The sequence below is a fragment of the Hyaena hyaena genome, unplaced genomic scaffold (genome assembly GCF_003009895.1).
Source record: "Hyaena hyaena isolate Hyena2069 unplaced genomic scaffold, ASM300989v1 scaffold_1759, whole genome shotgun sequence".
Classification (NCBI taxonomy): domain Eukaryota; kingdom Metazoa; phylum Chordata; class Mammalia; order Carnivora; family Hyaenidae; genus Hyaena; species Hyaena hyaena.
The window spans coordinates 66,441-93,957 of NW_024082398.1; the positions used below are offsets into that span (position 1 = coordinate 66,441).

Genomic DNA, 27,517 nt, shown 5'->3' on the forward strand with positions numbered 1-27,517 from the left:
GGGGGAGAAGGGGAAGTGAGAAGGGGCTGAGCAGACGGGGGAGGGGGGAGTGAGGAGGGGCCGAGCAGACTGGGGGGGGGGGGCAGGGACTCGGACAGAGAAACGGAAAGGGAGTCAGAGAAGGGTGAGCAGTGTGGACGCGGAGTGAAGAGGAGTCAAGGAAGGAGGCCCAGGAGGGCCGTCAGGGCAGGGAAGGTGCACCCCCACCACGCCAGGACCTCGGCAATGATCTTCTCCAGCTCCCGGTTCTCCTTCTCCAGCAGCCGGGACTTCTCCTCGTCGTTGTTGTTGGTGGAAGACCCCGTCTTCATGGTGTCCTGAGCCTCGGACTGCCACTCGCCGCGGGTGACCAGCCTGCGCACCTAGGGGGCCAGTGTGGGGGGCATGGGGCACGGGAGCCGGGCTGTCAGCCTTGGTGGGCAGAAGGGGAGCGAGAGGGACAGGCCTGCAGGGGGTGGGCGTTCTGAGTAGCAGAGGCCCAGGAGCAAGGCTGGGCGTGGGCCAGAGCGCTGGGCTGAGCCTCACCTTGGGCACAAACAGCACCACCAGAGTGATGTAGGAGGAGAATACGATGGCGAGAGCTGCAAAGGCGAAGGCCGCGTCCTGCTGGCTAGACAGGATCATGGTGACCGGGGCGGTGATGAGACACAGGACCTGCAGGCAAGTGTATTGGGGACCCCCAGGACGGTCTGTGAGGACAGCTTCCCAGCTGCCAGGGGTCCAATCTTGAGGCCACCCTCAACCTCCCACCCTCTCGGGCTGTAGGTCAGCTCCTGCCTCTCCTGCTACCATCACACATGTTCAGAGTCCTCGAGTGTCCCCACAGCTGGCAGCATACTGACATAGCCCGGGAACCACACACAGGCCATCTAACCTCTGCCTCTGCTCCCCGCCTGTGTACTGGGGACAGTAACATCTGCCTCGTGGGTGGTCATGGAAAGATTGATGAGGCAGTGTCTGTAGCGTGCTTTACCAACTGTAAAGTGCTTCGCAAACCTGGAGCATTAAAAAACTTTTTAAGCATCAGCACTGGGTGTTATATGGAAACCAACTTGACAATAAACTATTAAAAAAATTACAAAGATTAAAAAAAAAATTTTAAGTCTTCCACCTGCCGATCCCAGGCAGCCCCTGGGGTCAGGGCCAGGTGCCTGGGGGCTCACCGCCACGTTGTAGATGGCCATGCCCACAGCCCTGTGGTCGTTGATCTTCTCAGTGGACACACTCTTAGTCTCATAAGCAAGAAAGATGCCCAGCAGCAGCAGGAGCCCCTTGTAACCGTAGAAGATGCCTAGGACAGCACGAAGTAGTCACCTGGTGACAAGCCCTTCACGTGTGTACCCCTGCATCCACTTTCGCTGCACACCCCCACCTACTGCTGTTCCTTCTTACACCTCCACAGCGAACAGCACTCCCTTCCAGTCGCCCCTCTGACCTCGCACAGCCATCTCTGTACACCCCCCGACCCGGCCACACCTGACCACCTCCTCCTGGGACACAGGTAGATGACTGCTGAGAGCAGGTGTCAGCCACACCCGGGCCACACACTGTCTCACCCCCTTACCCTCCAGGCTGAAGGGAGGTTTGGCTCTTTGCGGTCACAGACCAGAGCAATGTTCAGGAGGCCATAGGTGGCCTCCCCCCACTCTCTTACTATAGGGAGCAGACCAGACAGCAGGGGTCAGGCCATCCCCTCTGGTCCCTCTGCCCCTGCTTTAGACCCTGATGTCCTCCTGGAAAAACTCCAACTCTCCCCCATTCCCAGAAAGGATCAGTGCAATGACACAGAAGAGGACACTCAAACCAGCCCTTCTTCCAAAGACCCTTGTCCCAACCAGCCCGCTGTCCCTGGCCCACCCCTCCCCCACCCCACACACACCGAGCCACGTGTTCATCTTCTTGGAGCTGCAATGCTCCAGCTGGGGCAGGATGGACACATCTATGTCTTCCTTCGGCTCCTCCTTGGCAAAGGTCTAGTGGAGAAATAGGGCCACCAGGAAGACGGCAGTCAGCCTTCCCACACACCTCTCCCCCCTCTCTCCTAGGAGACCCTCGATACTGATGCCAGGCCCAGGGGTGTTTTCATGAACCCCAGCTTTCCACAATGCCTGGAGAGTCTACATATCCTTCCTGGGTCCCCACCACCTTCTTTCATCAAGGAACCTCAGGGCGCCTACCAGGGCCCCGTACAGGAAGGGCAGGGGGAGCTGCTCGTAAGCACGACGGGGCTCTTCCACGAGTGGCTGCACGCCTGGAGACCACACTCAGCCCAGACACCAGCGAGCCCCACTCAGCCCCTGGCTTCAATGCCTCTTCCCAAGCCGTACCTCAATGGTCCGATGCAAGGGGTCCACAATCTGCCAGATGGCGAGAGTGACGACATCCATGCCCACCAACAAGCCCACAGTGGCGTACAGCTTCCAGGGCTCCAGGGTCTGGACAAACACAGAGCACAGGCCCATCGGGAGACGCCCTCTAGGCCCTAAGAGCCAAGGACCTGAGGGCCGAGGGACAGCAAGCAGCTTACCTTCCTCCACTCCTTCTTCTCCTCCTTCTTTGTGAAGACGGTGTGCACCCACCAGATCTTAGTGAACATGGAGCCGTAGCCCAGACTGAACCCCAGACCCAGGAGCCAGAGGCGGGCCTGGCACAAGAGAGAGCAGGGCACCACAGTGTGGGGCAGAGCCTCAGGGGGTGGAGGGGAACAGGGGTACAGCTAGTGGGCATGAGGGCAGAGCCTGGGGGAAGGGGTACAGCCAGTGGTATGGGGTGGGACCTGGGGGAACAGGGGTACAGCCAGTGGTATGGCGTGGGGCCTGGGGGAACAGGGGTACAGCCAGTGGTATGGGGGTGGGGCCTGGGGAAACGGGTATAGCCAGTGGTATGGGGTGGGGCCTGGGGGAACAGGGGTACAGCCAGTGGGCGTGGGGGCGGAGCCTGGGGGAACAGGGGTACAGCCAGTGGACGTGGGGGCGGAGCCTGGGGGAACAGGGGTACAGCCCCAGACCCTTCACAACGCAGCCCCACCCACCTGTGCAGACCCATCTACAGGGCCCTTTGCTGCCCTGGCTCCAGCCACACTGATGTCCCGCCTGAGACACTGGCTGTTCTGTCCCTGCTAGCCACGAGAGTGACCATCTTTTCTCTCCAGCTAGTAAAGTCCACACATCCTTCAATATTCAGATGCCACCCCTGCTGGGGTCCAGCTGTTTCCCGAGCTGCTTCCACACCACTCTGTGCACACACCTCTCCTAGTGCCCCTGCTGCCTACCTCCCCCACTGCTTTCTGGTTTCACTGGGGCCATACAGCCTCAGGTGGGGGGCACGTGCGTGCAACTGCCACGTGATAGCTGCATGCTCAGGACAGGCAAAGGAAGGAGGCGTGAGGAGGGCAGGGCAAGGGGTACTGTTCCCACCAGCATAAGAGAACTACAGAAGCCAGCCTTTCCCCACAGCCCCAGGGCCTGCTGTGCCCCGAATACCAAGCACCTCCTCCCTGCCCCCCGCTCCCTGCTTCCAGTTCAGGGCCCCTGAAGCTCAGTGCCTGCTCTTGGCCCCCACACAAGCTGCCAGCCTTCAAGGGCTCTTTGTGCAGACCCCTTCCTTCACCCCCCTCGTCCGCGAGGCCATGGCAACCTTGGAACCGGCAAAGAGCTGCGCAGTGAGAAGGTCTGGAGGACAGAAGGAAAGAATGGCGCCAGGCAGGGACCACAGGGGTGGCATTAGGGGGACAGAGACCACCGAGGAATGGCAGGGACCGTGGCCTCCGGGGACAGGCTCTGCGGGGGGACAGCCACCTTCTGCAGGGTGTCCACCCACGTCCTCCTCACCTGGCAGACAAAGGGGAACTGGCTTCTCCCAATGTGGTAGCCATCCAGCCCGAGGGGGAAGACGGCGGCCAGTGCCAGGGCGCAGCCCACAGCAGTCAGATTATTCAGGTTGGGCTGGGAGTTCTGGATATAACTAGGGCAGAGGTGGGGGTGGGGAGGGGGCAGGGAGGAGAGAGCAGAATTAACCTCTTCTCCAGGGGGTCAGCTCCTTAGTGCCGCCAGGGCCTGCCCAAGCTCAGCCATGGGTAAGGGTGCACGGTGCAGCCTGGGAGACAAGGCCATGTGGGCAGGGGCTCCCCGGCAGGGGACCTCACCTACACACAGTGCATCACCTGGCCCCAGAAGCTCTTAGTGTTCTGGTAGCCTCTTTGGAGCTGGGACAGAGGTTTCCAGCCCAGTGGCCACTGGGAAAGCATTAGAGTGAAAGCGTCCACCGCCCAAGGCCTTGGAGGGTCTTATCCTCAATCCCTCAGGAGGGCATGCTCACTGTCTGGGGGCGGGGTGCAGACAGAACAAGGAAAGTGTCAGGAAGGAAACTTACCGGACATGAGAGTTGTAGATGTTAAAAGACAGACAGACCACAGCCAGGACAATGCCCAGGCTGGACAGAACAGAGACGGAGATGAAGAGTTTCTGGGACATGAAGCGAAATGTCTTGATGACCAGGGTCTGGTCAGCCGGGGGAGCCCCTCCTGCATGGCATGGGGGGTAAGAGGGGTCTGGTCAGGTGGGGGGGCCCTCCTGCATAGCACAGGGGGGTCCAGTCAGCTGAGGACCCCTCCTGCATGGAAATGGGGGGGGGGTGTGGAGGAATGAAGATGGGGCAGAGAAAGGGGCAGGTGACACCTGTCTCTAGCCGTGAGGACATGGGGCTCTCGCTGCCCTGGGTCAGGGCCCCTCCAATGAGCGCTCCCTGCCACTGGAGGGTCAGGAAGCAGTCAGAAGTGAGGGTGGAGCTAGAGACCCAGATGTAGCACCAAAGCCTTAGTCTGTTTCTGTCATTGTTTGCTCTATGTGTTTTCCCGTCTGTTTTGCAGCAAAGGAAAGTGGGAGGGAAGGAAGGGATGACAGAGATAAACCTCACGAGGTCTCTTATGACTCAAATCAAAAGCTGCAAAAGACAGCTGCAGCATCATAAATCTAGAGACTTCAAAGTATCCAGGCTGGTCTCCTAACCTTAGGAAAAAACTGATCTGTGATTTTTAACCCTCAAAGGATGATATACCCAAAAGTGTTTTCTAGTTATTAATAGGGGAAGCTCAAACATGTCAACGAGTTCACAGGCAAAAAAAAAAAAAAGAAAAAACTAATTTCAATTTGCTTCGCTTTAAAAAGAAAAGTGTAATTTAGGCCGTGCGGCATTTATAGCAGCACAGAACACTGTCCTAAATTCAAATTATGAAGCGATGTCAGCTCGCCAGCAGCGCTGGGAATCACTAGGTCCCAGCTGGGTGGGGCAGCTGTCTCCATCCTCCATCCCTCCTTTTGTCGGCCTTCAGTGTCTTTCCCATTCCTGATCATTTAGCCCACTGAGCACACAGAGTAACTGCCTACTTTTCCCGTTAGAAAACACATTTTTGTAGAAGGGAATTACATGAGGGTTTACAGCCTCTCCTATAGTTAAAGCAGCTGTTTTCATGACAGAGATGAAGAGGCCACTGTGGGCCTCAAGTAGCTGGTTCAGAGACTACAAGGTACCAGAACAGAACCCAGCGGGGTTTCCTGGCCGCCCCTGGGCGCCCCCACCTCTTACCCCCGGACCTGAGCAGTGTCCTGTTTGTTCCAGTGCGTTGCTACCAAGCGCCTGCCCCGCCCCCAATACACAGACCCTTAGCCGTGTCCTAACCTGGACCCCCATCCCCCCCGGGTCCGTGCCCCCCAGCACTCCTCCAAATACACAGACCCCTAGCCCTGTCGTAACCCAGCCCCTCAGCCCCCCCTTCCTCCGAATACACAGACGCCTAGTGCCTAACCTAATGCAGCCGCCCCCGCCCGTCCCCCCGCATTCCAATCTAAGGCACCTGCCACCCCCAAACCCACCCTTTCACGTGCACAAGGCTTTCCCTCGACTGCTCAGAGGCACTGAAGGAAAACACGGGCAGGGCCTGCTTACCAATCCACTTGTCCGTTTTGGACCAGGAAAGGTCATCCTTGGTGCTGTCATAGTAGCCAATCTTCTTGTAGCTTCCACCTGGACGGGGGACAAGGGGGCGGGGGGTGAGGGCCCAGCCCACGCAGCATCTTCCCAGGCCCCCAGGCAGCCTTCCAGGCTTCTGCCTCACCCTGAGCCCCTCCAGGGCACCAGGGAGGACCCGGGGGCCTCCTGAACCAGCAATACGACTGAAAGGCAGTTCGGGCTGGACCCCCACACAAGGTAAATACATAAGAACATCTTCTACGTCTAAACCATCCGCCACGGTCCGCAGCCTCACACCTCTCAAGGCAGATGTCTCGCACTTGGAGTCTGGCTTCTAAAGCTTTCAACATTCCTGCTCATTCTCCCTCTCGTGACAGACAGAATCACAGGATCTGTTTTCCCAGTGGCTTTCATTTTAATTTTAGACATTTCTCTTTTGTTGGCTTGGGTTCTAATTCCTTGGAAAGTTGCATCTGGCTCTTTAAAGACCCACAAGACAGAATGCAGTGACTCCTAAGATTCCTGCTCCAGATCTCTTCGTTCAGAAGCCAGCGCACCGCCCAGCAGTGGGGAGGAGGATTGCGGGGGAGGGGAAGGGGAGGGAAGGTGGGAGATGGGAGGAGGGAAGGGGGAGGGGGTGGGAGATGGGACTGGGAGATGGGAGGGGAGGGATGGGGTGGGGAGAGGAGGAGGGGGTAAGGAAGAGGGTGGAAGGGAGGGATGGGAGGTGGGGGAGGGGAGAAGGAATGGGTGGTGGGGGGCAGGAAAGAAACTTCCCTCCAGAGGCCACACAATGGCTCTCTTGCAGGGGCTCTAGGAGGCTGGGTGGGGTGTGGGCAGTTCAGCTCACAGAAGCCTGGCAAATACACACATAAATGTGGTAAATTATAAGAAAACGCAATTTAGAAAAGCCAAACTATGCACACTACACAAAAATTAGGAATGCTTGTTTATAGAGCAAGGAAATTCAACATGTTTCCTTTACAAATGGTGGGTTTGCCAGATTCAGCTTCCCTTGAGTCGTGGGTATGCGACCAGCAACGCGACAGCCCCTCGTCCCAAGCTGCCCAAGGGAAACCCCTAAAATTCAGTGGGAAGCCACTGGGGAAAGACAGCTCACTTTGCCTGTCCGTTTCCAACTCCTGCAAACCCACCGTCCCTCAGCTTTCCTCTGCTCTCATCCTGTAGAGCTTGATGGGGGGCGCCTGGGGGGCCCAGTCGGTTAAGCGTCCGACTTCGGCTCTGGTCACGATCTCGCGGTTCGTGGGTTCGAGCCCCGCGTCGGGCTCTGTGCTGACTGCCAGCTCGGAGCCTGGAGCCTGTTTCAGATTCTGTGCCTCCCTCTCTCTCTGACCCTCCCCTGCTCACACTCTCTCTCTCAGAAATAAATAAAACATGAAAAAAAAAAAGAGCTTGATGAGCACTTAGAGGAGAACAGGCAGAGGGGGAGCCCCGTAGATCATGGAGCTCCTGCCCCAGGCAGTGGCCCTGCCCCGCTGGCCGCCCCCCCTGTGCTCACCCTGCAGCTGCTCGATGAGAGTCCATGCCATCCGGGAGCCGCTGGCATCAAACACCACGTGGCCCTGAGGGAGGGAAAGAAGCGGAGGCAGACAGAGGTGATAAAAGCAGGAGCGAAAAGAGACTCAGGGACTCTCTGGATCCTTATGTTTTTGATGTAACTGAGCCTCTGAATGAATTCTATTTCTGGCACTTGCCTGCATATAGGACATACCCCAGATGCCCATACCCTAGATTTCAGACACATTATTCTTCTGAAAAGAAGCTTCACTCATGGGACTTGAGTGGGAAAAAACCCCAGATAGAGCACGGGAGACCTGGCCTCTGGCTGTGTGACCTGGGTAGTCACCAAATCCCTCTGGATGCTAATTTCACCACTCTGAAAGAACAGGAGACAACCTATCCAACTATTTCCAATTCTAAAGTCCTATGATCTCATCTGACTTGTAAATCTCTGCCCTGGAAAGAAATGAGGGAGAGGTGGAAAGAAAAGGAATACGCCACTTTTCGTTCTAGTCTCCTCCAGGTTCCTGTGGTTTGGGGGCCCCTAGCCCCAGACGGGAGACCCATTATTGCAGGGACTGCTGTGCGCATCCAGGAGGAGGGCACCGTGTCTGCGGGAGGATGCGGGGCACAGGGGAGGCAGCTGTAACTCACAGAGACGCCCTCGAAGGACGAGGAGTTCATGGCCCGGTAGATTTGGTCGGTAATGGTCTGGTTGTTATAGTTGAAGTCCTCCAGACGCACCCCTGAACGGCCACCCCCTCCGGATGTCTTGTTCAGAGCCAGCGCCAAAGCCCAGATGGCATCGTAGGCCAGCGGCGCCTCCTGGAACCCTCCGGTCTCCTCGGGGTGTCTCTTGAGTCGCTTGGTCAGTTTCTCCACAAACTCCTGGGATGTCTGAGGAGGGAAGTACAGAAGGGTTAGGCACGGGAGGGTGGGGGGCGCGGCTTCCGATTCTGACTCCAGGGCTTCTGTTGAACAGACGGTTTGTGCTCACGACAGATCGAGCGCACAGACCTTCAAAAGCTAACCATGCCCCTGTGCCTCTCAGATCAGCCAGGTGAGCTGGGTCCCGGGATGCAGCGTGCTCAGCCACCAGCTCAGAATGGGAACCAAACATCTAAGGAACAGTCACTCTGCAGAACGAATGGCAAGAGAAGGGAGAGCTGGAGCGGCCACACGACCATCTCTCGTGCTCAGGCCCAGCACCCAACAGCTCCGCCAATTTGGAAACACCCTAGATGGGGTCCCTGCAGGGCCTTCTTCACTGAACTCACCAAGCAGCAAGGGGACTCCTCAGCATGCTACCTGCCTTACCATCCTCAAAGGCCTTCCGCTCACAGCCCCCCGCAGGGTGACTGGGACACTGAGGGCCCAGAGGCAACCTTCCTGTGTCTGAGATCCAATACTCAGTCCCTACCACACCCTCCCCACCCTCAGCCTCTTTCCTCCAGAAGCTAAAGAGAACAAGATGGCTCCTGTAACTGTCAGGAAATGGATCAAGAGCCCTACATTTCTGTACCTGGCAATGACCTCATTTGGCTAAATAACCACAGGTCAGTTGCTCAGGTTTTTGTAAATGTCTACCACGTAATGAGGAAAATCCCATCTGGCCCCTCTTACCTCCCAGAGGCCACAAAAGGAAATGCCCAGAGGCCACCTCTTGGCAAAGCACAAGTAATACACAGGGCACCTCAGAACTGTCAGATCTGGGATGTACTAACATCCTCAGACTCTAAGGAAGAAATGAATAGATGAAGTATAAATAAAAGTCTGTTTCTCATGCCTTATTCACTTTTCTTTCTATTTAACTTTCTGAAGACAAAGGAGTGGGAGGTGCAAGGGGCAGGCCGTGTGGTATGGGGGAATCTGCCTCTGAAAACAGGCCAGGACCAAGTTCTATCCATCTGCACAGCCTCAGCATCCAGCCCTGTGCCCAGCCCACCATGGACAAGCAGTAAATGTGTTCTGCACTAGGGCAGAGAAAATACCCACATGTTACTCTAATGGGAAATACAGTCACTGTGCATTTGCCCAAACCCACAGAGTGCACACCCCCCAAGAGTGAGCCCTCGTGTAAACTATGGGCTTTGGGCAGTAAAGTATCCATGTAGTTTCAACAACTCTAAGCACTCTGGTGAGAATGTTGATAATGGGGGAAGATGTGCACATGTGGGTTCAGGAAGTATACTGTCCTCAATTCTGCTATGAACTTAAATTACTCTAAAAAAATAAAGTATTTTTAAAAATGTCTATTGGCACTTTTCCAAAGAAGACATCCAGATGGCTAACAGATGAAAAGATGCTCAACATCACTTATCATCAGGAAAATACAAATCAAAACCATGATGAGATACCACCTCACACCTGTCAGAATGGCTAAAATTAACAACTCAGGAAACTCAGAGGTTGGCAAGGATGTGGAGAAAGGGCAACTCTTGCACTGTTGGTGGGCATGCAAACTGGTGCAGCCACTCTGGAAAACAGTATGGAGGTTCCTCAAAAAATTAAAAATGGAACTACCCAGGAATTGCACTACTACGTACTTATCCAAAGGATACAAAAATGCTGTTTCAAAGGGAAACATGTACCCTAATGTTTATAGCAGTGCTATCAACAATAGCCAAAGTATGGAGAGAGCCCAAATGTCCATCAATGGATGAATGGATAAAGAAGATGTGGTTCATATATACAATGAGTATTAATCAGGAATCAAAAAGAATGAAATCTTTCCATTTGCATAATGTGGATGGAACTAGAGGGTATTATGATAAATGAAATAAGTCAAATACCTCATGATTTCACTCATGTGGGATTTAAGATACAAAACAGATAAACGTATGGAGGGAGGAAACGAGAGAGGGAAACAAACCACAAGAGACTCTTAACCACAGGGAACAAGTTGAGGGATGATGGAGGGAGAAAGGGGGGAACGGGTTAGATGGGGGATGGGCATTGAGGAGGGTACTTGTGATGAGCACTGGGTGTTGTATGTAAGTGATGAATTACTGAGTTCTGCTCATGAATCCAATATTTCACTGTATGTTAACTAACTAGAATTGAAGTGAAATTTTGGAAGAAAACAAAATAATAAAAAAACTTTAAAAAATAATAAATAAAACTAAAAATGTCCACTGTGGGGTGCCTATGTGGCTCAGTCAGTTAAGCATCTGACTCTTGGTTTCAGCTCAGGTCATGTCTCACAGTTTGTGAGTTTGAGCCCATGTCAGGATTCATTCTCTCCCCGCCCCTCCTCTGCTCACACACTCTTGTCTGTCAAAATAATTAAATAGACTTAAAAAAATGTCCATCAGACGGATCTCAATTCCAACCCATCCATACACCTCCTGTGTGACCTCAATCAAGTTATTAAACCCCACTAGTTGGTTATTCAACCTTTTTTTTTAAGTGGTCTTCATGCTCAGTGAAGAGCCCAACATGGGGCTTGCCCTCATGACCCTTAGGTCAAGAGTTAGACACTCACTTAACCCACTGAGCCCCCCAGGTGCCCCCTGGTTATTCAACTTTAAAATGGTCATAATACTATCTGGAAGAGTTATTGTGTAAAATAACAACATATATAAAATGCAGGGTATAAAGTAAATTACAGTTTCTCTTTGTGACCCTCCTAGTCTCTTAACCTCATCGTTGTCATAGATACTCAGATCTACAGTCCAGCTCAGCATTTCAGGACCTGTATCCTCAACTGTCTCTGAGGCATCTGTAACTGAGCTCAATTTTTCCTCACTCCCCAACATTTCCCAATACATTAGAATCACCTTAGGCTCTTTCAAATCATGAAGGCCTCTTAAATCTTCTGTTGAAATGTTTCATTAATACCATCAGTCTCTACACCAAAAATGTTAATTATAATAATAGCTAACATTTTTATTTCCTTAACAATGTACTAGGTGTTTTCTAAGATATATATAAGGTATTTCTAAGGTGTATCTATAAATTGGTTTAATCCTCAAATACGCTAATGAGGTTTACTGCCCATTTTAGAAATAAAGAACAGGGCACAGAAAAGTTAAAATTGCCAGAAGACGTACTCATGACAGGGCTGGGATTCAAGGCCAGGCAACCTGGCATCAAAGTCCTTACTCTTGGGGCACCTGGGTGGCTCAGCTGGTTGAGCATCCAACTTTGGCTCAGATCATGATCTCACGGTTCATGAGTTTGAGCCCTGAGTTGGGCTCTGTGCTGACAGTGGAGCTGCTTCCGATTCTGTGTCTCCCTCTCTCTCTGCCCCTCCCCAGCTTGCTCTCTCTCTCTCTCTCTCTCTCTCTCAAAAATAAACATTTAAAAAATAAAATTAAAAAAAGCAATAAAACAAAGTCCATAATCTTCCTAACCACCTTGCATTGCGTCTGCACACAGACATGCTCTCTCCAAGAGCACCTTGGAGACAGCCACTAGGCTGAGACTTTCTGAGTAATCCTGCAACCTCAAAGTCTATCATCTTCAGTTCAAAGTAAATACTGGATCAGAAGAACATCCAGGTGGAAAGGATTCATCTGCTCAGCACAGTACTCTCCCCCAGACCACATCTTCACACTCTGCCGGCTCCAGGTCACTCAACAACACACTTGACCAGGGGGACATCGGGAACTAAAGTTACCAAAAAAGTCTTTCCCTTTGTGCCAGCAGAGATATCGTTGCAAATTTTCAAGTGGAAGCATTACTAGGCAGCTCACGGAGATGTAATCAACAGCAAAACTCCCACAACCCCTAGACATTAGTAGTCAAGTATATAACTTTATGACCCTAATTTTTTACCAGCCTTTCTGTTACAGCCCTTTCTGTCTGTATATGAGAGACACAGAGATGATGCTCCACACAGACCTCAAGTGTGTCTTGGGGCGCCTGGGTGGCTCAGTCGGTTAAGCGTCCGACTTCATCCCAGGTCATGATCTCACGGTTTGTGGGTTAGAGCCCCTCGTCGGGCTCTGTGCTGACAGCTCAGAGCCTGGAGCCTGTTTCTGATCCTGTGTCTCCCTCTCTCTCTGATCCTCCCCTGCTTACACACACTCTCTCTCTCTCTCTCAGAAATAAATAAAAACATTAAAAAAAAAAAAAAAGTGTGTGTCCTGAGGCAGCTTCTGATTTTGCATCGTACCAAGATCTGGGGAGACCTCTACCCCAAGAGACAGAATCTTATCCCCAGGCACAGCCACCTCCCAGCTACCCCTCTTGCTCAGAGCTGCAATTATTTCCTCAAAACTACCTCAACCCACTGTCCCGTTCCTGGCTCCTTTCTAAACTACATTTCTCAACATCTGCAGAAAAAGTATTCAATAAAAAGATATCCATTCACAATAAAATCTCTTGGCATTAAGAAAAATAAAAATAAATAAACCAGGTTTCTCAGTCTCTGTACTATTGGCATTTGGATCAGGATAATTCTTTGCTGTGAGGCACTGACCTGTGCATTAACGGATGTTTAGAAGTGTCCCTGGCTTACCCATTAGAAGCCAGTTGTGACAAACAAAAGTATCCCTAGATATTGCAACCTCTGGCTGAAAACTACTGCTCTAGCCAACAGTCTTCAGAATGTGGCCTTCAACCAATAGCATCAACATCCCCAGGAAACTGGTTAGAAATGAGTTCCCAGGCCCACCTCAGACCCACTGAATCAGAACTTCCAAAGAAAGAGCCCAGTAATGTGTGTCCTAACAACCCTCTAGAAAGGTAAAGCTTGAGAACCAGTGATCTAAACTTACCACCATCCTACGGACCAGATGCAGCTCTGTTTTTCTCAGTCCATCGCTATGGGCCCCTGGTCCAGCCTGTGCTTCTGGTCTACCTCTCCTGGTCCCTGCCTGATTCATCTACCAGCTCTTCCCCAGTCACTGGTTCAGGCTGCTTCTATCCCCTAGAAAAATCTCAGCTTGTCCGCTTGGTGTTTTAAGCTATGAAGCAGGCCTCCCGTCACCAAAACAAAGGTTATGGCCTCAAAGGCAGGCACCAGCTCTCTCTAGAGACCAAGAGCCAGAGAGAGCCTCTCACTCATTGTGCTCCAGAGCCCAGATGTCCCTGCTTCCTGCCAGGGACTCCGCTGGTCACCCGCTGTGGGGCAGAAGTCAGGAGGGGCAGGTCCTGAGCCCTGGGCACCGGCTCCTGCACTCCCCAGGTTTTCCCCAGGTTCCCCAGGGTGGCTCACCGCTCAGGTGCTCTACAGGGGAGCGATCCCTCGGAACTTCCCCAGACAGTGTCCACAACCAGAGTCCACACAACACAACCCTCTACTAGAACAGACTTCTTCCTGCCCTGCTCAAAAACTGTCAAAGCTCAAGTGTTAGCCAATACAGATACAGACTCTTTAGTCAGAGTTCATGGTTTTCCATGGAGGGCAGAGGAGTCTGAAGTCAGACTCCAACATGGGTCAACTCTGGCTTCACGACTCAGCAGCTATGGCCTAGGCCAAGTCACTCAACCTCTTTGCATCAGTTTCCTGGTCGACAGAACAGAATGAAAAGCCTAATCAGAGCATTACTGGGAGGATCACCAAAATCATACCTAAGCTCCTGGTTTACTACACAAAACCATTACTACTGCACCTTTGTTTTAATGAGATATTTGGGGCTTTATAACCATTAAGTTGCCCTTAGCATGCTATCCAAAACAGGTACCTTGGAGGGGCAGACCTGGGGCCGCCCCTGAGAGTAATAAGCAGGCATGTAGGTTGCCCTATACGCTGACCCAAGATGCCGTGTTCCTGGAGGTAGAATACTGTGCCAGAAAGGAGCCTCTGGCCTCACATCCCCCTCACTAGTGCCGCTCTCCAGCGGAGCTGCCCCAGCCTTCCCAGATCAGAGCGTGTGCCTTCTAGCTCCAGGTCGATCACTATCCAGCTATTTGAAACTGATTTCAAAAGCCCCTTTTACGTCTGAAATTCTAAGAGAATAATTAAAAAACATCAGGAACTAAGCTAATTGAGTATCAACCAGGAGTGAATATTAAGAAACTGCAAAGGGTCCTGAAGTCACTAAGAAAACAAAACGTATCTCTGCTGAGGAAGAGCACTGTCAGGGTGTGCCTGCGTACACAGCATCTATATTATCATTAACGCCTCTCCTTCATTTGACTTCTTGCCAACTGCTCCTTGTTGCCATGGTAACAGCCCTTCCACTCACGGGGGCCTAGTGAGCTTGCCCCTCCCATCTCTCTCTCCTTCCCACTCCCCTGCCCTGCCAGGCTCCCTCGGTCCTCCCCCTGCGCAGGTGCTGGCTTCTAAGTCTCTACTCTCACCATGTTGGAGATGCTGCGCGTGTTGGCCGGGTTCAGCATGACAATCTCAGTGGTGATGTGGCCTTCCACGGCCTCCGTCATCTCGTCCACTGTGCAGTTGATGGACGGGTCATAGATCTTGAACCAATTGTCAGCATACCAGCCAATGAGGAACCAGACGTACTTCTTGCCAAAGAGCCGCTCCTTGTACACCTGAGTGCAGAGGGGGAGGGGGGGCTGGGCCCTTCTTTCTCTTTTTCTCTTATTTCCCTTGACAGTCTCCAGCCTCTTGGGAATCAGGGAAGAGGAAAGAATTGAAAAGAGGACTCTACAAGTCTTGGAGGGAGTGGGAAAGGCTCAACTACTCCTCCTTCTAAGCTCCTCCCCAGCTAGTCAGGAACGATGGGGCTCAGGGTCCTGCAGAAACACGGAGGAAAATGAGATCTGAGAAAATGCTGTGTGTGAGAAGCCAAGACAGGAGGCAGAGCCAACAGATGGGGACATCATATTACTCATCACCTCAGATCATCTGCAATCAACCTGAGCAGACACACAGAGAGGAGACCCCACCACACACCCAACGTAGAGAGCCCACTCAGGCCCCTGTCTCTTCGATTCTAACTCTACCTCACAAAACACTTTCCGGGCTTCGGTCTCATAGAACAGTCCCACGATGATCCGCGCATCCTGCCGCTGCAGAATGGACAGAAACAGCTGCTGAGGGAGGCCTGGAAACCGCTAAGTGCTGTCACGGCCCTCGTCCCCACCCCAGAGTGCGTACGCAGGGTTCTGCTCAAGGGGGAGCAGAGAAATCTCACTGGACAATGGAAATAAGCCTCCCCAGGGGATGCTACTGTCTCGCAGAGTCAAAACTCTGTGATGTGATCGATATATTAGCTCAGTTGGGGTCCAGATTGGATTGCAATGTATCAATGTATCAACACAGTGTACACAATGTTATACGTCAATTATATACAATCCATAATGTACGTAATGTATACTATATATAATTGCATGCTACAGGTACATATATAAAAATGCATCAGGTCAACTCATTGCACACTGTAAGCTTACACATACACAATGTTATACACTAATCATATCCCAACAGCCCGCCCAGCCTGGTTCTGCTCTCCCGCCCACCACCGTGCCCCCAACCCAGGCCCCTGCAGGCTGAGCCCACCACTTCCAGCCACCCCACCTTAAGGTTTTTGACAGGCACAGCCGGATCTGAGAAGAAACTCTGGCGGAAAGTAATCTCGATTCCAGCCTCCTTCACTCGTTCCTCTAGGTCGTCCAGAGTCTTGGGTGGGAATGAGAAACAAATGGAGAAAGCACAGGAGCACAGTGGGGTAAAGACCAGAGAGGTTCCCTGGGGAACGCACACTCAAAAGCGGGCCAACAGCTGTTCTGACCCTTCCTTCAATGGCGTCTGTCCCGGAGTGGGAGGAGCTCAAAGGAAAGCGGCTGAGGTCTTCGGGACGCTTCTACACGGGAAGGTTATGAGCCCCTCCAAGGACCTGTGTCCTGGAGGTCACCCTATTCCCTCCCGCTGCTCCCAGGCAGCAAACATGGTGTGGACAGGATGGTCTCAACCTCAAGAGGCAAGGGGGCAGACAAAGGGGTCAGAAAAGCTGCTGAGAGAAAGTCAGGGGAGGGCGGAAGGAAGGTGGATGGAGGGTCCAGAGAGAGAATCAAAGGGAGGGGCTATCTGTCAGGCTCACAGCCCTGAGCCTCCTCTCGTCCACTTCCGCTGTTCCGGAGTCTTCTATCTCTCCATGTCCCTCCGCCACCCCCCAAGTGTCTCTGGATCTTCTGCCTTTCTGGGTTCCTCCCCCCCATTCTCTCTCATCTCATCTCAACTGTGGAGTGAACCTACTTTTATAGAAGCGGGTCATTCTGGGTCTATCTGCCTGGGGAAGAGAACATCAAAGGGAAAAAATGTCCTAAAACCAAAAAGTTGGAAAGGATCCTGAAAACTCAGCTCTGCTTATTCCTCCGGCTACAGAAAGAACATGCACTTAACCCACTTGGAATGTGTTTGCTTTTGATAAAGAAACAGGATCTTCTCCCCAGAAGGGACCCCGGCCACATCTCTCTCCCTGGTGTCTGGACACACGCGTTCTCACCGAGGTGAAGACCTCAGTGGTCTGCTGGATGGTGGCGATCTTCCTCCAGCCCCACTTTTCAAAGAGCTTCACGCGGGTGGGATTGTGGAGTGTGGCCGATGGATGAGTTCGAAAGAACGTAGGAAAGCGCTGCCTATTGGACAGAGCCGGTGAGCTGGAGCCGTAGGAAAGCTGAGGAATAGGCAGAGGGCACGCTCACACTCCAGGCTCCAGGAGAGGGGGCCCTCACAGGCCCACGTGCCTGGCACAGGGGCCTGGTCCCTGATCTGACTTCACTTCTGTCTGACGAGAGGCGAAGTCAGCTGCAGCTATCAGTCTACTGCTGCCAGGAGGCCCCGTCAAGGGCCAGGAGTCCTGGCAGTGGGTTCTCGGCAGGCCCCTTACACGCAAGCCGGCTGTCCAGCCCCGCTGAGCCCCCCACCTTCCCACCCCACCCCCCGCTTACCACAATGAGGTTCCACATCCTGGCGGCCTCGGCCACAAGCGTGGAGACAGAGCTGCAGCCGGGCATGAGGATGATCTTGATGGGGTCGTTGTAGAGCAGCTCGTACAGGTACTTGGTGGCTTGGCCTGGGTCACACTAGGCACGAGGGGAGGCGGTAAGTGTGGCTTCTCTCCCCAAAGCTCCAGCAATCTAGTTACTTCTCGAGGACCCGTCCCACTGCTGGACCCTTGTCCGTTATTACCATTTTCTTCTCCTTCCTGACATCTCTTCCTATCAAGTCTGGTTCCCCCCATTCATGAAGCCCCCTCGCACCTTCCACCCGCCTGCTCACCCCCTCCTGCACACACCTCCATCAGTGTTCATGCAGACACCACCTTCCCTCCCCAGCCTCACTTCCTCCGGTACCCCGTCCCTTTCCCATGCTCTAAATCTCTGGGAGTAGAAAGAGCCTGCAGGAATGTGAGTACTCTCCCCAAGTCCACAGACAGGCTCCGCAACCCGCATGAAAATTCCTCCCCTGCCCCTCCCCACCTCCCACTCCTCCCCCCCCCCTCTTCTCTTTCCAGGACCAGTGAGAAATAAACAAGAGAGAACAGGGAACCGGACACCAGGGGGTCCTGCTAGGCAGTCCCTCCCCTCCTGCTGAGCTCTGACATTTGACGAGCCCATTAGAAAAAGGCACTGGGGGGGGGGGGGGGGGGGGAAACAGGTGAGGAAAGAGCTGGGAGAATAAATAGAAAAGGACTCTCGACAAACCAGATGCTTTTAGGGCTGCGTGAAAGGGAGGCAGGGAGGTGAGGAAGGTAAGCAGTGCAGAGAGCTGGGGAGGGAAGAGGTGTTGGGAGGAGGGGATGTGGGGAGGAAGAGCCCCACGGTCTCCCCCTGCCTGTTCCCCTCCTGCTGAAGTCTGACATTTCAAAAGCCGCTGGAGCCCCAAAGAAAGCGGAGAAGAAAAGGAAGCCAGCGGGGAGCCAGGCAGAGGAGAAGCAGACAGGAGGCACCGGGGACTTGGGGGTGGAGCAGGGGCCAGCAGTGAGGAAGTAAGGAAGCCCCCTGGAGCCGCTGGCTTCCCACTGAGGCCTGACATTTGAGACCCCGTGGGAGGCTGGGGCAGGGAGCCAGCTGGGGCAGGAAGAAGCAACACCCGCCCCCCCCTCACCTGCAGGCCCCACCGTCCTGCCTCCCAGGGGGCCACCCCCACCCTATCCCAGCTCCTCACAAGCCCCTGGGTGCCCCTCCAGGGCTGAAGCAAGGGTGGACAGGAACAAGGGCGTAAGAACATATGGACAGGGCGACTGAGCGTCTCTTCCCTTTGCCTTCCCACACCTCCCCTGCCTGCTCTCAAACCCTTTCCCTCCACATCCCGCTCCTCACTGCAGGTTTCCTCCCGTGATGCCCACCCCACCCAGCGGACTTGCTCTTGGCCTCTCCTCTGCTCTCTTCCCCAAAGGATCTGGATTTGCAAGCAGGAAAGCACACATTCCCGTTAGTCTGTTTTCGGTCTCCCTTCTCTCAGGGCCATGTGAGAGATGGCCTGCTCCCCAACACCTCTGGGGAGTCACCTGTTAGGGTGCACGGGTCTGAGCTCACATCCAGGGCTCCCTGTGACCCCCCCCCCACATGACACCTCCGCAGCCCTGACCCTCTGCCCTAACTCCTCATTCTTTCCCAGCGCCCCACTGCCCTTCCACAGGGGTCAGCCACGTAGGCCCCCTCCACCGCAGGAGCTGACCAGGGAGTTACAATGTGTGTTTGAAACAAGCACAGGGAAGTTTGAGAGCCCTCCCCAAGTGTGAGGAGGGGTCTGAAGTCCCCTCCCAAAGTCCCCCTAACAGTCCCTGTGCTCTTCTCCTGAAGCCCACTCCCGTCCCTCCTGCCGCACAAACCTATTTCCAGGTGCAGTGGGCTGTTGGGAAGAACGACACTAAATCCTGAGTCCAGTCTGTCACCTCTACACCCCACTCAGTCCCTTGCATTTCTGGGGCCACACGTCAGAGGGGATAAATTTGAGGTCCCAAATTTGAAGTCCTGAGTTTCTTTCCTTCCCTGTGCCTCATCCCTCCCCATTCTCCCAATTACCAAATGGGGCAAAGGGTGGGAAAGGAAACTCATGAACGACCCAAATTTTCTTACCTTCCCCCTCCTCTGTCCCCACTTCCTTAATCCTACTCCTATTTCCCTTTCAAAGACCCAAGCTCCACAGGAGGACAGATCTCCATCCGAGTCCTCCTCCTTGCCCCTCCCCCACCGCCCTTCTTCCCCGTTCTCTCTCCCGCCTGTATAAGGGCTCCCCTCTGTCCCTAGGTTATTATGGGGGGTCCCTATGGACCCCTAACCCAGCTCACGGCCCATCTCCAGACCATTAGCCTCCCCCAAGCACAGTATTCACTTAACCCACAACCCAGGAACGCTGGCCGGCTTGGGGGAGGATGAGCACAGCTACCTCGCTGTTTTGTTGTGATAAATAAACGGGAGCACTCAAGTCCCTCAAAATTTTCCTTATTCAGTCTCCATTCCCTCTAGCTCCTGCTGCCGGGATTTACCTTGTTGCCATGGTGAATGTGAGCCCCGCACCTCTGACCCCTCCTCGTCCCCTAAACCATGGGGCGCGGGGGTAGTGGACTCCCCAGAGGGTCAGGATCATCGGGTACCCTGAACCCATCACAGTTTCCCCACCCCCCACCCCCGCATCCAGGGATCCTGGAGCGCTGAAGGGTCTGCTCGCAGGTGATTCGCCTTGTCAACCCCTAGACCCTCATCTTGAACCTCCAGCCCCTCCGACTCGCCCCACGCCCCCAGCCCACCTCCCCCTAGTCACACGTGGGAGGGGTCCGCTTCCTCGTCCCAGAAGCCGCCCAGACCTAGGCGCGGGCGCCCGGCCCGTGCCCCCTGCCCCCTGCCGCCCCCGCCGTCCCCTCCCGTCCGGCTACCTTGCTGTCGTGGTGGATGAGCTTGAGCTCGTAGTCCGGCAGGATGTCCCTGCGGCTGTTCACGTCCTCCAGCGCCATCTCCACCGCGGGCTGGCAGGCCTGGCCCCCCGGCCAGCCCCCGCTCATGGGGAACAGTGCCCCTATGTACACCGCGCGCCGCTCTGAGGAGGGGTGCGGGGGGACCCGCGGGTGAGGCCGCGGGAGGGGAGGGGAGTGGGAGGCCCACGCCGGGGCCACCCCCGCCGCCATCACCACCAGGAGCGGCAGCGGCCACCGCGCCCGGGGAGAGGGGACCCCCGGGCCCATGGCCGGGGGGGGGGGGGCTGCGTGGGGAGGGGGAGGAGCTCAGGGGGGACACTTTTCCCGGGGAGGGCTGCGGAGGGGGTGTCGAGGGGGCGCCTCCATCCCGGGTTTCGGAGGGAGGAGGGGGCCGGAGCCCCCAGGACGCGCGGAAGGCTGGCTCCCCGGGGCCCCCGCGGCTCCCGCCACCGCCACCGCCACCGCCGCGGCCGCCGCGGACTCTCCTCGCGGACTGACCGACCGACCGACCGAGGGGAGGAGGAGACCGAAGGCTGGGAGGGGGCCCTGACGTCACGGCGGCGCGCGGCGGCTGGGGGAGGGGCGGGAGGAGGCGCGCGCGCGTGGGAACGCCGGGGGAGGGGCGGGGCGGGGCGGCAGACGCGACCCCCGCGGGAAGGCCAGGGCCGCGGGACGCAGGGGAGGGGGCGTGCCGGGGGGCGGGGAGCCGGCGCCACTAACCGGGATGTGGATGGATGGGTGGGTGGATGGATGGGGTGGGGGTGGCCAGGGGCGGCCGGGGGAGGGGAGGCGGCGGAGGTGGGGGAGGCCTGGGGCTAGGGGGACAGGATTCAAAGGGCCTGGGAACCGAGGAGGAAAAGGGCGGGGGTGGAGGGTAGGGGCGGGGTGCGGCGGGGCTGCGGGGTTGGGGTTGGGGGCGGGGGGGCGCGGGGCCCGGCCGGGAGACGCGTGCGCAGGGCTGGCAGGGGCGCCTGGAGAAAGCCCGGGGAGGTCGGGGTGGGGGGGAGCCCCGCGGGGAGGAAGCGGAGGGCCCCCGCCGGGCTCTGCCCCCCCAGGAGGAGGCGGAGCCGAGGGCAGGGCGCCGAGCTGGGAGTCGGGAGGGACCGGGAGGGACCGCAGCCTCACAGAAAACCGGGACTGGAGGCAGAAACCAGGTAGGAAAGAAGGGTCCGGCCGCAAAGTGGGGCGGGGGGCGAGAAGGACAGGCCCTCCCCGCCTGGGGCGCAGGGGCAAGGGTGAGGGGTAGGGGATTGCAGTGCGCGAGAGGAGCGTTTCTCATCTCACCTGAGTGCGGCGTTCGATTCACTGGCAGCAGGAAAGACGGGGATCAGAGAAGAGTTACCAGTGGCGCCCAGCTTCCCCGGCCTGATCCCCAGCCCCCTCCCACACCTGTCCGGGCCGGAGAGGCCCGCGCGGAGCAGGAGCCTGCGTTTCTGAGGGGAGGGTGCCTGGGGATAAGAGCAAGGTGGGCTGTGGGTCAGGGCCTGTTGTTTCCTCCTTTCATGTTTCATAGAACAACAGAATTTGAGACAGGGGTGCCAGCAGCTAAGACATGGGCAGATCCTGGTTTTAAATATTACAAAATTCAGGGTTCTTTCTTTAAGAATTAAAAATGCAAATTACAAATACAATTGATTTTAAACTATTGCTGTTAAAATCTTACTTTTGCATTTTTTACAAAAACCTATGACCGTGTGAACATATTAGAGCACAGGTAAAGGAGGAGGCCTGAGGCTGAAATTTCATTAGCTTCATGGAAAATCCACCCCTGGATGGGACTCCCAGTTTCCAGATGGAATGGTAAACTACAAGCAGAGCCATGACATTAGGGGAGGAAAGCCAGGCCCGGGCCCTTCAAAGAGTATGCAAGAGTGGGGAAGCATGAAGTCTGCCAGCGTGGGGGAGAGAAGTGCAGAGGCAGAATCTGGGTGCCCGGGAAAGGGGACAGTCTACTGAATGAAATGACAGAAAAGGTGTGGGACACAAGACTGAGTCCCCTGGGGGAAGGACGGAGGTTGTCTGAGACCCTCCTCTTCCCTTCCCCCATCCCTGGGTCATCCGTTAGTGCTCTGACGGTTCTGCCCCCAATTCTAAGTCTTTTTAAATTTCACCCTGATAACTTTCCACCCCAGATATTCTTCCCAAATTTAACATTTTTTTCTAAGTATGACACGATTTATTTCTGAGTCTTTACAATAATCCGGTTATATAACAAATGGAAAGGAATCAATTGTAGAAGAGGGTTATGCCTGCAAAGCTCTAAACTTAGAGACAGGGACAAGACTAGGGGAAACTGCAATATTTAAACGTTAAGAGAGGTGATGGAAGGTAAGATTCATAACGGAAAAGAGAACATGTAAGAACTGGGAGCAGGGAGATCTCTAAAGAGCAAAGTAGAGGAAGGGAGCCCTCCGTGTAGGCAAAGTGGATCCTAAGGCTGCAGAAGGGGGCTGGAGAGAGGTGGGCGGGGGCAAGAGCTGGGTTTTCACTTCCACTTCCACTTCCCCAAAGCCGCCCATTTTGCATAGCACCCTGTCCCTTCCCACCATCCCTTCCCACCCCGCTCCCGACCTCTGGCATGTGTCCTCAGCTGCATGCAAGCAGCTGGCCCCCTCACCCTGGCAGTGGGGCTTGGGAGCGCTCCACTGGCCCTGACTACAGACGCTGCGGGAGCTGCCCACGAGATGGAAGTCGGGGTCACACCGGAAATCCACCCGGGCTCCGTCCAGAGCGGGGAGGTCCCCACCCGTCAGGAAAACCTTCCCATTTTCCAGGGCCAAGTATGACTTGGAGCAGATTCGGACTGTGGAGAGATATGAAAAGAGAGGCGAGTTGGGGAAGGCTCCTTCCCCTTCGAGAGCAGGGGCCTCAAGCATCCCACTCTGCAGGAAATCAGATGTGCAAAGGGTCTGGCTCTCTAGCTTCCTCTCCTCCCTTAACCCTGGAAGCCTCCACACGTTACCCAAAGAAAAAGGAAAAGGCGTTTCCATGGTAGGAACCTGAGATGGAGCTGACACCGCACAGAACGATCTTTTCAAAGTCAGCGGCAGTGGGCGGTTCCCTGGCTTTGAGTGTGTGGATGTATATAACTTTAGATGTACAATCAGATTTACCTTTCTTATTATAGTTGGCTTACATTAATGTCAAATTGGATTTCGCTTCGTGGGTATACGGTCTCTGGATTGGAGACAGGTATTAAAGACTGCGATGAAATCATTTTAAGAATGTTTGTGCACAATCTGCCATAGTCCTCAAAGAGAAAGACTCACAAGATGAATAATCAAGTTATTTTATCAAGTGGTCAGTGGCCTAATGTAGGGAGAATGGGATGAAATGGTGTGTGGGCTGCTAACTTTACTGCCTCCAAGTGCGCGTGGGGGGAGTCCCTCTTACATGGTGTTAGCTCCACAAACGTATTCGTGAGTTGTTACAGTGGTTGAAAGTGCTGACCTGTAAGCAATAACGCTGTGTGTGAGGGAGGACGAGGAACGGTCTAGAAAAGAAGAGGGGCTTGGGGAGGCCACTCACCGCAGCGGCTGGGTGTGTCCATGTCTGTCCAGGAGCCGTTGGCCAGGCACTTCCGGACCTTGGGCCCCACCACCTCGCGCTCCCCCCGGCACACGTACTCGATCTCATAGTCCACGGGCAGGAAGTTGATCGCCTTCACCTGGTCCCGAGTCAGGCCCCTGTACCTGATGCCCCCTTCCCAGGGCGGGTGTATGATCTGGCAACCTGAGGGTGAGTGGGAGGTGTCAGAGAGGGATGGCGGAGAGGGGAGGGGCAGAGGGCGTGGTCAGAGGGCGGGTGGGGACCCCGGGGAGCAGATAGGGTGCCCGCGGGTGGGGGTCGGGACGGGCGCAGGAGCCGAGGCTAAAGGAGGAAGAGCCCTGAGCCAGGGCTCCGGCTCCTGAGAGCTCACCAGGGAGGAGGGAAGGGTGCAGGTTAGGGGTTCTGGGGAGAACTATGAAGTAGTGAAGGGGTACACTCTGCCGGTGAGCTCGGTAAAACAGAATGGAGGAGGCTCTTTGAGCGACTTAAGCTGAGAGGACGGGGTGGGGGGGTGTCTTAGGTTCCCTGGGCAGCCGTGTAGGCCAGAAGAGAGGGGTGGGGTGGGGCAGACCATGCAGGGTCACCGAAAGGTGGCCTATGCGGTAATGTGGGGCAGAGAAGAGGGGGCGCTGGGTCATAGGTGGGGTGATGGAAAGGAGGTCAGGGTGTCACAGTGGGGCTGTGCAGACGGGGGCTGCCGGGCCGGAACGCCGGGTCCGGCGGATAGGACAGGGATGAGGGCCAGAAAGGGGGGGGGGAGGGGGAGGGTCAAGGAGAGGGGGAGGGGGGTGCCCGAGGTCGCCGGCGAAGGTGCACCTTCGGAGGTGGCGTTGGGGGTCTGCGCCCCGCCCGCGCCCGGGGAACGGAGGAAGAGCGGCGCCAGCGGCAGCAGCAGCAGCAGCATCTGAGTGACAGGCGGCCGTGAGCGCCGGACCTCCGCCGGCCGGGCCCAGCCCGGGGCGCCCTCCCGGCCTCGCCCGCCCGGCCTCCCGACGCCGCGGCCCGGCTCCGACCCGGCTCCGCCTGCGGACCAGACGCGCGCCCCGCGGAGGAGGCGGGGGCGGAGCCCGGGGCGGGGGGGGGGGGGGGAGGAGAGAGCGCCGTCCCCACCCTCCTCCTGCCTCCCTCGGCCCCCCACCCTCCCGGGACTCCACCTCTCGGCCCCCGCGCCCCGGCCCCGTCCTCCCCCGCGCGCCCCTCTGGGAGCCCGGCCGCCAGCCCGGCTCTTACCTCTGCGCGCGGCCCGGCTCCCCGACTCCCCGGCCTGCAGGCCCCAGGCCCGGCCGCTCCTCCCGCTCCCCTCCGGGCTCCCGACCGTCCCCTCCGCCCGGCCCTCCTCCCCGCGAATCCGGGCTCCGGCCCGGCCCGGGTCTCCCCGCTCGCGCGCTCCCCCAAACCCCACCCCGGTCTCTCCTTCCCGGGGCGGCGGCGGCCGCGGGAGCGGGAGCCGGGAGCGAAGGAGGCGGCGCCGGGGACCGGGGGAGGCTCCGGGCGGAGGGAGGAAGGAGGGTGCGGAGCCGGCAGGGCGGGGGGAGGGCGGGGGAGCCCGAGGAGCGGGCGCCTCCCACCAGCCGGGCCCCGGGAGCCGCCCCGGATCCCGGCCCCGCCCTGGACCGCCCCCGGCGCCGGGGGTAGGGGGCTCCGGCGCGCGCGCACCCCGGCCGGGGACCAGCGGGCGGGCTGGGGGGCGAGGGGCCGGGGGCCGAGGCGGGGACGCGGGGTGCAGGTGGAGGAGGCGGCCCGGGATCGCGGTGAGCGGAGGGAGGCGGGGGCCACGGCGGGAGGAGGAGAGCGAGGCAGGTGGGAGGGAAGGAGAGCTGAGGTCAGACCGGGAAGGGCGGAGGAGGGGGTGAAGGCCGGGCGACCCGAGCGGCCCCCGGGGCTCTGCAGCTCGGCCTGGCTGTCCTGGGAAGGCCCCTCGGAGGCCGGGCTGGAAGCTAGAGCCGGGGAGGGGAGCCCCCGGGGAGAAATTGGAGCAGTGGGAGGAAAAGAGGGAGACAAAGGAGCCTCCGACGAGCTGGAGCGCTGGACCAGCACATCCTCTCTCGTCCCGCAGGGCCTGCGCCCGGCGTTCCCGAGTGATGGAGCGGCGCAGGCCTCCGGGCCTGTGTGCGGCGGCGAGGCTGTGCGTGCGCGTGTGTGTGCGTGTGCGTGTGTGTGTAGGGGTGAGTCTGGGTTGCTGGAGGAAACAGTTCCTAACGTGGACAGGAAAACAGTGTGACACTGATCTGCCTTTAGACCTTCTTATAAGCAAGTATCTTCCAAAGAATGTGTCACTACCCAGAATTGAAATTCATAGATGATACAACCTACCTACACACATAAATCAGCGTGCTTCCCTATCTGTGCCATGGAGGGGCAACGACAAAGAATAAACACACTTTGACGTGAGACAGTTGAGGCCTCACAACACTGGACGTTATCATGTGGCAGGCCTGCACCTGTCCACACAAGCGCACGTGGACACACACACGCAGGTGCTGAGGCGGCGAGTCACCTACCTCCAGCATGTTGCCATCAATGAAGTGATTTAAGGAAATGTTGAACAATTCTTGGTAGCAAAGTGAGTCTTCCCTAGATTTACACAGAACTGTAATTGCTTTCCTAGAAAGTTCATTGTATATTAATACCATTTTTAAAACAGTATTAATTTCCAGGCTCGGATAATTAAACACAGGTTTTCACCTACATGAATGTCCTCGGGGACCTTTGAGAACCTGGATGAGGGACAATTCATTGTGCCCGCTATTCTGGGAAGATTATCTTATTCCCCTGCCCTACTCATAAGTGCCAACAATGGTCCCCTCGTCACTGCAAGCACGAAAGAAAACACTGCAGTTTGTTTTTTAATGGTCTCTAGGGAGTGTTTGAGACCCGTTGAGCTACAAGTTGGGCAGAAGGGAGGAAGAGAGTGGGGCAGGATTTCTAACCATTCAAAGCAATAAACACCCTCCTCTGCCTGATGTCCTCTCAGCAGGGCGGAACCAAAAAATGTGGGTATCACTAAAGTTATTGACCCCAGGATAACATATGGATGAGGAATTTCCCAGACTGCTTTGAAAAGAAGAGTTCCCAGCAGAACACCCTCTCTCTGTGCTACTATGTGGAACTGGCAAGGCTGACCCCCAGGAGGGCTCCCCTCCCAGACCTGCATGGCCTCTCTGGGGCGGATCCGCATAGGCACCCTCTCAGAAGCCTCCAAGGGAGATCCCAAAGCCCCCATCTAACCCTGCAGTCTGCCATCTTGTCTCTGACTTCCTGAGGTCCTGACTCCTTGGCCTTTCTGAACTGAGGGGGACGGGAGGGGGGAATGTGCCCTGGAAAAGAGCAGCCCGTGATTCTGTGAAACTGAACATTTTTTTTTGTGATATTTATTGCTACATTGCTGGTGATAACTCAGAAAAGAAACATCTTAATGTCCATATCACAGAGTACTGGTTTAGTACATTGGGATGTACCCATTCCATGTTTAAAAGAGCAGCTAATGACATTAATGTGGGAAAATATGAGAATTTGAGGGGGGGGGAAGCAGAAGATAAAATCTGTACAGTTGTGGTATACATATGTTTAAAAGCTGGAAGAAAATACACCAAGGGGTACCTAGCTGGCTCAGTCAGAAGAACAAGTGATTCTTGATCTTGGGGTCATGAGTTTGAGCCCCATGTTGGGTGTAGAGGTGGCTTAAATAAATAAAACTTTAAAAAATA

The 27,517-nt window shown here is 55.8% G+C and overlaps 1 protein-coding gene across 3 annotated transcripts in view; it reads right to left on the bottom strand.

Moving 5' to 3' along the window:
* Positions 1-140: 140 nt before the first annotated feature.
* GABBR1 (gamma-aminobutyric acid type B receptor subunit 1) overlaps positions 141-27,517 on the bottom strand; it is a 40,960-nt gene continuing 13,583 nt past the window's right edge. The window contains exons 1-22 of one of the 3 annotated variants that reach the window (XM_039224746.1): positions 25,041-25,099; positions 24,627-24,714; positions 23,790-23,993; positions 22,879-23,064; positions 21,546-21,566; positions 20,223-20,383; positions 17,293-17,427; positions 16,848-17,018; positions 15,920-16,021; positions 15,346-15,411; positions 14,740-14,931; positions 8,143-8,385; positions 7,487-7,550; positions 5,944-6,021; positions 4,372-4,522; positions 3,831-3,963; positions 2,528-2,644; positions 2,328-2,435; positions 1,880-1,973; positions 1,164-1,291; positions 526-654; positions 141-362 (exon numbers count right to left, since the gene is read on the bottom strand). In XM_039224746.1, coding sequence (XP_039080677.1) covers positions 156-362; positions 526-654; positions 1,164-1,291; positions 1,880-1,973; positions 2,328-2,435; positions 2,528-2,644; positions 3,831-3,963; positions 4,372-4,522; positions 5,944-6,021; positions 7,487-7,550; positions 8,143-8,385; positions 14,740-14,931; positions 15,346-15,411; positions 15,920-16,021; positions 16,848-17,018; positions 17,293-17,427; positions 20,223-20,383; positions 21,546-21,566; positions 22,879-23,064; positions 23,790-23,993; positions 24,627-24,714 — 2,778 coding nt within the window. In that variant the 5' untranslated portion in view covers positions 25,041-25,099 and the 3' untranslated portion in view covers positions 141-155. Of the gene's footprint in view, positions 363-525; positions 655-1,163; positions 1,292-1,879; positions 1,974-2,327; positions 2,436-2,527; positions 2,645-3,830; positions 3,964-4,371; positions 4,523-5,943; positions 6,022-7,486; positions 7,551-8,142; positions 8,386-14,739; positions 14,932-15,345; positions 15,412-15,919; positions 16,022-16,847; positions 17,019-17,292; positions 17,428-20,222; positions 20,384-21,545; positions 21,567-22,878; positions 23,065-23,789; positions 23,994-24,626; positions 24,715-25,040; positions 25,100-27,517 lie in introns of those variants that run through there. The other 2 variants (XM_039224745.1, XM_039224747.1) reach the window with 2 other exon arrangements.